The sequence below is a fragment of the Pogona vitticeps genome, chromosome 2 (genome assembly GCF_051106095.1).
Source record: "Pogona vitticeps strain Pit_001003342236 chromosome 2, PviZW2.1, whole genome shotgun sequence".
Taxonomy (NCBI): domain Eukaryota; kingdom Metazoa; phylum Chordata; class Lepidosauria; order Squamata; family Agamidae; genus Pogona; species Pogona vitticeps.
In genome coordinates, this window is record NC_135784.1 from 188,297,847 (window position 1) to 188,308,257 (window position 10,411).

At 40.9% G+C, this 10,411-nt stretch overlaps 1 protein-coding gene across 6 annotated transcripts in view; it reads left to right on the forward strand.

Moving 5' to 3' along the window:
- Nucleotides 1-10,194, forward strand: part of CHD1L (chromodomain helicase DNA binding protein 1 like) — a 45,981-nt gene extending 35,787 nt beyond the window's left edge. For all 6 annotated transcript variants that reach the window (XM_072991675.2, XM_078386708.1, XM_020815098.3 and 3 more), the window contains 7 exons: nt 1,441-1,604; nt 2,380-2,582; nt 3,654-3,752; nt 4,360-4,430; nt 5,354-5,468; nt 7,825-7,933; nt 9,312-10,194. In XM_072991675.2, coding sequence (XP_072847776.2) covers nt 1,441-1,604; nt 2,380-2,582; nt 3,654-3,752; nt 4,360-4,430; nt 5,354-5,468; nt 7,825-7,933; nt 9,312-9,387 — 837 coding nt within the window. In that variant the 3' untranslated portion in view covers nt 9,388-10,194. The remainder of the gene's footprint in view (nt 1-1,440; nt 1,605-2,379; nt 2,583-3,653; nt 3,753-4,359; nt 4,431-5,353; nt 5,469-7,824; nt 7,934-9,311) is intronic.
- The last annotated feature ends 217 nt before the right edge of the window (nt 10,195-10,411 follow it).

Below are 10,411 nucleotides of genomic sequence, written 5' to 3' on the forward strand. Positions count from 1 at the left end.
CTCAGTTTTGGGGTAGAAAGAAGCAGCATACACTGAAGCCCTGTTCAGTTATTCATAAGCATTTGTGTATGGTTACATGCAAGGTGGTGGTGGTGGGAGTTAACGCTAGGCCTGCCCCCTCCATTGTTCTTTTCTCAAGTGTCACTGTGTTTCTGAAGGAGGAAAACCCTTGTAGAGGCTTTCCATGGAATCAGAAGCTGATTCACATGGAGAGCCCTCAGATGTAGAATGCCCCCCATCCTCTCTCTTCAGATGCTCTGATTTATGCAGGAAGAAGTGAGGATAGAGGGGCAGAGGTGAGTGTGCTCCCCTCTTCTCACCTGAAGTACAAACACTTATCAAGTTCCAAAACCAGCTTAAAATAAATCTTTAGATTTAACTTGAGCCTTAGCTTGCTAGAACTCGGTTTCAACATCTGTTTTGATTAATGGTAAATTATCATGGGAAAACTATTTGGAAATCATGGTGAATATGTAGACCTGCTGTAGTAGCAGCAGTTGGCATCAAGGATGTGTACAGTTAATATATTTATTTTTGATTCATTTTGGGTCTTTTTCTGTGTGAGAGTCACCACTGCCACTCCCACTCAAGAGTGGCGATGGCCAGAGGGGTTTCCTAGAAGATTCCTTTTGATTATTTTGTGCACTGATTTTTTTGTTTGACATGAAAGCGGCTGCCTGTTTCAGGTCATTTTGTTTTGTTTTCTCCCTTCATCTTTCTGGTCTTCAAATTCTAAAAGAACCCTTAAGAAACAACTCCTCTAAAAATCAAGAGGGGCAAGTCAACAGAGAAACAATCTACTTAAAAAGCTGGCAACGGTACAACAACAGCCAAACAAAATCAAAAAAAAAAATCACCAAAACGTTTAGTAGAAGTAAATGAACCAAATAAAATGTAAGAAAATCTGTCAAATGGGGACAGCATCCCTTTCCCAACACACACACAGAGGGGAGAAAAATAGCAAAATAAAAGAGACACACAGCCTTCTTTCCCAAAAACTATGAAAAGCAAGATAGCAAGTAAAGGTAAAAGATATAATCAAAGCCCATCTACAGAAAAACCACAACAGCTTGGATATGGGAAGAGATCTCTCCTCTGCCTTCTCTTTTTCTTTTGTGTGTGGAATAAATGGAACAAATATCCCTCCACATTTTTTTAAAGATACATAGAGGCACAACTAAGCAGCACAATGTGGAAGGTGCTCAGGAGCTTCTAAAACCCACAAAAAATAGGAATGAAAAGGAGAGCACTCTCATTGGGCTCCAACTAATCCAGGCCTTTCTACAGCTTCAAATTTTCCTGCTCCCAAATCCTGGTGAAGGTTAAATGACACAGAGAAAACAAAAAGAGACATCACATTTTTGTGTAGCCCTCTCATTAAAACAGATCAACCATTCAGAGTGCAACAAAATAACCATAGACATGCCTTTCCTTCTCTAGGCTCTGATAACAGGTATTCAGATGGGCCCTGAAAAGAAAAGACGTAAATTAAGTCCAGAAGAGTTGGAGATTCGGCGACGAAAACTACAGGAGGCAGCAGCAAAGAGGGCCAAGCTCAGGGAAGAAAGGAAGCAGAAGAAAGCAGAAGCGGAGCACCAGAAAAAGTAGGTGCTTTGCACGCATGGTTCTTTTGAAAGAAGTCTAAGCCATTGGGGTCCTTCAGAGTTCAACCCAGTAATGGATTTAAGACCATCTAGATTTTGGCTGAAGACCAGGAAAAAATTCCTAACTGTTAGAGCAGTACAACAATGAAAACAATTACATCAGGAGCACTCCAACACTGGAGGAATTCAAAAGAAAATTGGACAACCATTTGTCTGATCTGTTTTGACTTGGATTCCTGCATTGAGCAGGGAGGGTAGACTTGAGGGCCTTATAGGCTCCTTTCAACTTCATGATTCTGTTATCTAGAAGCATAAATTTATGTTGCATAAGGCTGATGGCATCATCAGCTGCAACAATTTTCAGAAATTAAAGCATTTCTGAAACATTCGGAACGTTCCAGGACTGGGGGCAACAGGATGAGGGATGTCTTTAATTTCCAAAAATCTCCCTGCATGCCTGAGAATCCCAATTAGGATTCTTTAATTGTCGACTGGAAGCGATTGAATGTTGCGCCATCTACCTTCCTTCTGCATAAAAATATTTAGCCATTGTGTCTGGTACACAAATGAAAAGAGGTGCATGAACTACATACATCTTTCAGGACGATCCCAGGTATCATCGTTAAGAAAAAAACTGATCTGGTGGTGCCTTTCAAGCTTCACCTCACTTGGCACTCATACTGTTACAGTTTCAGTAAATTGTGCATTGGTTATTTAAGATAAGGAAAGTATTGCTTAATGATCTGTCTGTTTTCTTCATCTTTCTGTAATTCAGAATGGCTTGGTGGGAAGCTAATCATTACAGATCTTACTGCATTGAATCAGAAGAGAGCAGTGAGGAGGAGGAGGAAGAGGAAGGCAGGCTGGATGTGACTCTGAAATATACGGACCCAGACCTGACCTCCATCAGGTACATTATGGGTGATGTTACCCATCCTGCAGCAGGAGAAGAGGATGCCATCATTGTGCACTGTGTAGGTAGGTGGAATACACGTTATTGGGCAGGCTAGTTTTTAAGCATTGGGTTAACTGGATTTCTGAGAGACCATGGCCTCCTGAGATGCCCTGTTTGGTTGGAACTCATCTCTTGCAACATTAGCTGATGAGAAAAGCGGTGATGGGGACTGAAGCGTGCATGCCCTCCATCCTCACTCCTGTTCCGTTCAGTGTGGGCCAGAGGGGTGATTTCTGCAGTACTCTTGTCCCTAGTCCTTGTGGTTCTGCCCTTCCTCTGGCAGCTCACCTGGTTTCTAAGCTGGACTGCCAGACAGTTTGCTCCCTTGCTAGCCAGAATTCCCTGTCACTTTTTTCTGACCAAGTAAATAATTAAGCCAGGACCAGCAGTTATGCCCCAAAGACCCTTCCACATCATTAATCTGTTTATAAGGACCCTTCCAGTAGTGGCTAACATAGTTTTAGTCTTGGCCAACAAATTGTAATCCAACTCCCTGTTGATGCCCTGTAGACAATGACTTAAATGGTTGGAAAAGAATATTTATGGACTCTAATGGCCATTTTATAATTTGGATATGTCATTCTGCCACTTGGAAGTAAGTTCTTTTAAAACCTGATGTTCTGGAAGTTTGGAGTACACTGAACTCAGGCTTTCTCCTTTTCTTCAGACTCCTTCTCTACTACATGGCACACAGGTAAACACCAGAAATAGTTTGAGTGGCACAGTTTAGTGAGGTAGAGCTACCTATCTTTCTGACAACTACAGTCCAAAGAGGTCAAATCCATGGCTCCAAAATGTGTTTACACAAGTGGCTTAAACTAGGACTTGTTTGGAGGGAGTGGCTATTTGCTTCCTGTGGGGTTTGGCTCCCTCTACAGTCTAACACCGGAGCATCAAGTGTTCAGGGTTTGTAAGGCAGTAAATATCTGCAGGGTTAATGGTTTTTGCATCTGCAGAATAGTCTTCCGGTTCAACAAACGCCATGAATTCTGAGAGTGGATCTTCTGTCAGTCCATATCGACGAACCCTTCCCTTACTGGCCTTTTTCCTCCATTTTCAGTAGAAACCTCTTTCACGTAACTCTTTTTTTAAAGATGACTCTGGCTATTGGGGAAGAGGAGGCTTGTTCACTGCACTCAGGAATCGATCCGACCAACCAAAGAAAATATATGAGTTGGCAGGAAAGATGAAAGGTGAGCCAGAGTAACACTGTCTTAGTCTTAGCTTCAGTTTCCATTTATAATGTTCTGTTTTTAATCAGACTCTCCCATTTCTAGAATTAGCAGTTATTAAGGTATTCTAAAAGGACATAATGCCAACTTGGTTTCTCTTACATTAAGAACAAACTAGAACTCCTTAACTGGTTTATTTGTCTATGAGGGAGGGGTTTTATCCCTCCCAAAGAGGGAAAACACACAAGAAAACTGTGCTAAGATTGAGATGTTGTTTTTATCTTGTGTTTGCCTTGATTTGGGGAAGTGATGTATCAGTATTAAATTTAAGATTTTCTGTTAATCTACAGTGTGACATCACAGAAACATCTCTAGACAGCTAATAAGATCCAGTCCATTGAAAAGTAAATGGTGTGAACCCATAATTGTCTTATCTAGAATCATCCTTCCTTCCCCATTGCATACTTTTAAATACAGATTAATCTGCATGTTAGATAGAAGCCTCTGTCAGCTCTGTTCCCCATCTAAAGAATACAATGTAAAAGGGAGAAAGAATCATTAACATTAATTTCTTCACCTTTATTCCTCATGGTAGTAATTTTTCCCCTTCTATTAATTGTTTTTACAGATCTTGCATTAGGAGGAACAATTTTATTCCCTATTGATGATAAGGAGTCTCGAAACAAAGGACAGGACTTGGTAATTGTACAGAGAGATGCTTTTCTTTTTCCTTATATTTGAGCCATTTGAAATAACATCTTCTAAAACAGTGGTTTCCAACCTTGGTTGACCCAGATGTTCTTGGCCTGCAACTCCCAGAAATCCTGGCCAGCACAGCAAGAGGTGAAGGCTTCTGGGAATTGCTGTCCAAGAACATCTGGGAACCCCAGTTTGAGAACCACTGTTTTAAAAGAGGGGCCAAATAAAAAATGGCACTGGACATAGAACGAGCATACAATAATCCTATTAGTAGTACAGTTTGAATGTTATCAAACACCCTTAGAAGCAACTCTGTTTTTCACTTCCAGGAATTCTGCCAAAATAGTCTCTGCTTTTAGAATCCTTTAAAGGTAAAGGTTCCCCTTGACAATTTTTGTCCAGTCGTGTTCAACTCTAGGGGGCAGTGCTCATCCCCGTTTCCAAGCCATAGAGCCAGCGTTTGTCCGAAGACAATCTTCCGTGGTCACATGGCCAGTGCGACTTAGACACAGAACGCTGTTACCTTCCCACCGAGGTGGTCCCTATTTATTTACTTGCATTTGCATGCTTTCAAACTGCTAGGTTGGCGGGAGCTGGGACAAGCGACGGGAGCTCACTCCGTCGCGTGGATTCGATCTTACGACTGCTTGGTCTTCTGACCCTGCAGCACAGGCTTCTGCGGTTTAGCCCGCAGCGCCACCACGTCCCTTAGAATCCTTTAGTTATTTGCAATTTTGAACAACTGTAACAATGATTTTTTAAAAAAATCAGATATTGGAATTCTCTCAGACATAATCCAGAGGCACTATAACATGTGTTTAAAAAGGAGGAGTCTGTTTCTGGACAATAAATTAAGCCGTTAGTTTTCTGAGTGATTTTCAGCATATATAATTTCTTACATATCTCTTTTAATGTCTTCCCAGCTGGCCCTCGTTGTAGCCCAGCACCGTGACCGCTCCAACAATTTGTCTGGAATCAAGCTCCCTGATTTGGAAAGGGGGTTAAAGAAAATTTATCTAGCAGCCAAGAAAAGAGATGGTAAGTGTGGCTGTCTGAGGGTGTTGAAAGGGAAGGAACATAATGACCCTCCCTTGACATGTAGATTCCTGCAGGTCCTGCTCAAACAAGTGGGAAAGCACATCTAAGACATTCCGGTCTGGGATACTCAAGAATTCCAACAGCCGCAACTTTGACGGATATAACAGGGTTGTTTTTTGTTTTTTTTACATCAGAGATCTCCTGTGCCTTCTGGAGTTAGTTGCACCTGCAGAAGACCTCTTGATCTCCCTTGGGCACTTCAAAATTCTCATCTCAGACAAACTCCTAGCTCCACAATAAGTACATTTTGACATGTTGCTTAGACTTGAGTTGATTTTTTTTTAAGTGTTACAGTGTTATGGACTGTGCTTTCATCTCAAAAGAAATGTCAGGACAGTGTCCAGAAAAGAACCTGGAAACAATAAAATACACAACATAATATTCCAGTAATAACTGAAAATCTAACCATCAAAATAACAGTGAAGCATGCAACCATTTCTAAACTCTTACCGACTTGAATCTAAAAATATAAGGATGTATAAGAGGCTTTTCACCCGAAGTCAAAAGAATACAGTAGAGATGGACAGGAGCTGCTGGTTTGGCACTTCCGAGCCCCACCTCTGGCGGGTGCCCAGTCGGAGGCAGCACCCAGAAGAGGTAAGGCAGGGAAGCTGGGCCATTGCCTTTGAGTGGGTGCCTGCTGGAGGAGGTGGGACTCCGAAACTGTTGGACCAGTGGTTTGTGCCTATTTCTAGAATATGGCATTAGTTCCAGGCTTATGTCTCAAAGGAGGACATCCCACAATCATGAACACATCATCATATAGGAAGACCCTCTCTTTTGTAGATGATGCACACTTCTCTGGGAGGCACACAGAGAATGGCCTTCCCTGATAATCTCAGGATATGCACAGCTTGAAATAGGAAGAGGCACTTCTTCAAATATTTGGAACCTAGCCCATTTAGAGCTTTAAAGTATGACATCTTGAATGGAGCTTGCTTCCAAAGTGGCAGCGGGGGTTGCTGCTCGAGAACCGACGTAGTACAGCACCAGTGAGACAAGCCGACCAGAGGGTTAGCAGCTGAACTGCGAATTCAGCTAAAGCTCTCAACGCAATTTTCAAGGAAAGCCTCACTTCTAAGACATTCTCATAATCCAATGAAGAGATTACTGGGGTGTCGGTGAGGAACCAGATGGTGATGGTAAAAGATGTTTTGTACCACTGAGATCATCTTGAGTTTCAGAAAAACCTGATAACCGTTTGTAATAAAGATCTGTCCAAATTCCCTGGTCTTAAAAAAAAATAATTAAAGTTGGAAGCACCAATAAGATTGGCTCTGCCACAGAACCACTCCTGCAGTGGTTGGACAAAGTTCTCTGAGCCCCTTCCTCCACAATGGACATAGAAAGCTTGGCTGTGCCCTACTTCCATTTAATTGATACCTCGTTTTTCTGCTGTCTTGGTTCACATGCAATTGACGCGTCTTCCAGGGAGAAGTACACTAAAGAAAGCATCTGTTACTGTTTAACTGAGGCAAAATATTGGGGGGAGGGGCTTGTTAAGGAAATATTGGTCTGTGCTTCAGATTGCACAGTGGAAGAAGCATCCAGAGTGGGAGCTAGTCCTCAGGACTGGTGGCTCATGTTGGGGGTCATGCTGACCTTCTTCACCCTTCCCTCCCTGGTCTAGGGTATAGTTTTATTTATTTTGCACAAGCCAGACATTATATCTTAGTGTTTCTTTTGCTGCTGTTTGAAATACAGTATATTGGAAGTGCAGAAGGAAAGCTACAGGGGAAAAATCATACATTTCATATATATCAAGGACAACTGATAGTCCATTTTATATAGCTTATGTAGCCTTCTCAGCCACACTAGATGCTATTCCAAGTCCTCTATTCAGAGCACATTACCATAGTCTCTTGAGACTGAAGGATGCCTAATCTAATCTAATCGCCTTCTTATTTTAAAATCTGTGCTACCCATATTTTTCTAAGCAGTGGCATACTTTAGTTTTTGTTAACATTTTAGAATGTGAAGTCTACTCATTTTACCTAATACTTTTTGAAAAGTTGGTTCTCTACACCTTCTAATTATTTTTAAGAGACAAAATACTTTTCCCATTTTTTCCCAAATTTTCTAGCTGGTCTTCTGTTTACATAATTCATGAGTTTTGCCACTGCAGCAAATTCAAGCATTTTATCTCTCCAATCTTCTTTTGTTGCCCATGTCTCCATTTTCCACTTTTTCCCCATTACCACACTAGCTGCTATCAACATATAATTGAAGAGTTTTTAACGAAGATTTTTCCACCTTAAATGCAACTCTCTTCCTTTCCTCTCCCTCTTTCTTTCAGCAAGCGTCCATCTTCCTCGCATTGGTTATTCCACCAAAGGCTTTAACTGGTATGGAACAGAGCGTCTGATCCGCAAATACTTGGCAACACGAGGAATCCCTACATTTGTGTATCCTTGTCAAAGCCGCCATTTTACAGCGCTCAGAATAGTGTTGCCGTATTTGTAAAAGCCAGAAAGTAGACACTGGGAAATGATTGTGCGTTCTGGCAAATGAATTATCACATTTCAGCTTGAAAATATTAGCTCCTTGCTGGCTTGATGAGCAATTAGTTTAATCTTTTTGTGTAAATTCCCCAACAGTTTGGGAGGCAGTGCAGTGCAGAGGTTGCATATGCTACAGTAGAACGTCTTGGCAGCAATTTTTTACATGAGTCAGAAATATAAATGATCCATCACATTCCCTTAGCTGGCATATTGGGGGTGGGGGTAAGAGCTGTTCAGCACAGATCATCTTGCAGATCCAGAAACATTTCTTGTTTGGAAAAAATTCTTCCAGCCCAATCCTATGCGTACAGTATATGCTAGAGCTGAAACAATGTATTTGCAGCAGTTATTTTTGCTGTATATTGAGTTGCTGTGTTATTTTATTGTACATGTTATATTGGAAGCTGCGCAGAGTGGTTGTATAGACCAGATGGGCAGGATATAGATAGATAGATAGATAGATAGATAGATAGATAGATAGATAGATAGATAGATAGATAGATAGATAGATAGATAGATAGATAGATAGATAGATAGATAGATAGATAGATAGATAGATAGATAGATAGATAGATAGATAGATAGATAGATAGATAGATAGAGAAAGAAAGAAAGAAAAAAAGAAAGAAAGAAAGAAAGAAAGAAAGAAAGAAAGAAAGAAAGAAAGAAAGAAAGAAAGAAAGAAATATGGCTGTAGAGGTAACAGAGTTAGAAAAGTACACATGGGCATGTTTAAGAATTTCAGACTGAACTAAAAGATTCCCCTTCACCAGCCCTTTTTTCTTTTCTTTTTTTCTTTTACATCTTTTTAAGAGAAGCCATGTCTGCATTCGTTGCTGGACAGGCTGACCTGCTACTCACTTTGAAAACAAAGAGTTACTAGCACCCCAAGAAGCATGCTATGTGATGACTTATCATTCCAAGGGACGTTACTTGGACAAGAAGAAATGCCCCTTTTTTGCCCTTTAGGCCATCTTAACCCAAAAAATTACCCTAAAGTTCTACCAAAGTCCCTTTCTCCCATCTTTATTAAAGTTCAGAGCACTAGCAAAGATGGGGAAGTGGACAGCATTGTGCTCTCATATTTACTCAGGAGTAGCGCTAAGTTAAATGGTGTTCCTTTCAATCACTATTCTATGGACATACCAGGTAAAACCTGTGTCCTGTGTAAGCAGCTCCATAATGAGTACCAGATCATCTTACTTGTTGACTTAAGCTGTTGGTAGTTATAGATATTTTCTAGCAACCAAGAATGGAAGAAATCCCTAACTTACCTCTTCAGATACTATTTTCCTAGGACTAAAGCATCGTCGTCCTCGCAGGCATCCACAACGTCAGTATCAACTTCCCAGACTTAAAAGAACCAGTCAATGGGCAAAGCTCCTTCCTACTGCATCTATAATGTCTTAGCACCGGTTTGGGTTTCTTGAACGTGGAGATGGTGGACCACAGGTGAAGACGCAGCCCTAAACTGCACTTCATAGATCAATAATCTGTCCAAAATTTGACCAAGCATTCTTTAAGATAGAATTTGTCAGTTTCCCACAACCCACACATGTTCCGTGCTTGCTTTTTAAGTGCTAGCTTAGGCTTCTAGCACAAATTGACCTATGCCACACACAAAAAAAGAGCAAACTAATGATAGACCTGTCATTCAAAACTCCCATCTTTCAATTTTATCTCTTCAGAACTTTTGAGTTTCTGTTCCCCAAATGCGGGAAACTCGACTGCATAATTATAAAAGTGTATAAAGAACTTTCTGTTCTTTGTATGCACTTGACCTCTTAGATTGAGAGTATTCTTTCTGTAAAAGATGACTGCTAGTAGCAGAGCATGCGGAATGAGATTCCACCCCTTGGAAAAAGTAAAGCTCTCAGCAGGTTACCAGTTGGAACTGATGGGGCATAGTGTGACCTAGCTGAAAGCATTCTTCTGATAGTTAGTTAAAATGCTGTAATATCTACAGACATTGCATTATTTCCAAGCTACTTGCCAGTTAAATTTTCCCAGTTGTGTGAAGAATTTCAGTTCCAAGGACCAGCAGGATTTGGAGGTTACTCATGCAATAACAAAAGTCTGTGTACTGGTGGCTTGTCACCATTAAAGGCCTGATTCTGTAGTTGTGAAAACATCAAGGTGTTCAATAAAGAGCTCAGAACTTTGTACTCGTTTATAGTCTCATTGGCTACTTGATCCTCAACTGTAGGTCCACACATGTATCATTTTAAATATGGCAATGAATAATAATCATGTGCCATCAAGTGAATTTTGGGTTTTCTAGGTAGAAAGTACTGTAACTAGAGTTTACCATTCCCTTCTTCTGGGGATATCTGGAGACTATGCAGATTGCCCATGGCTACACAGGCTGGCTTTCCCCTGAAG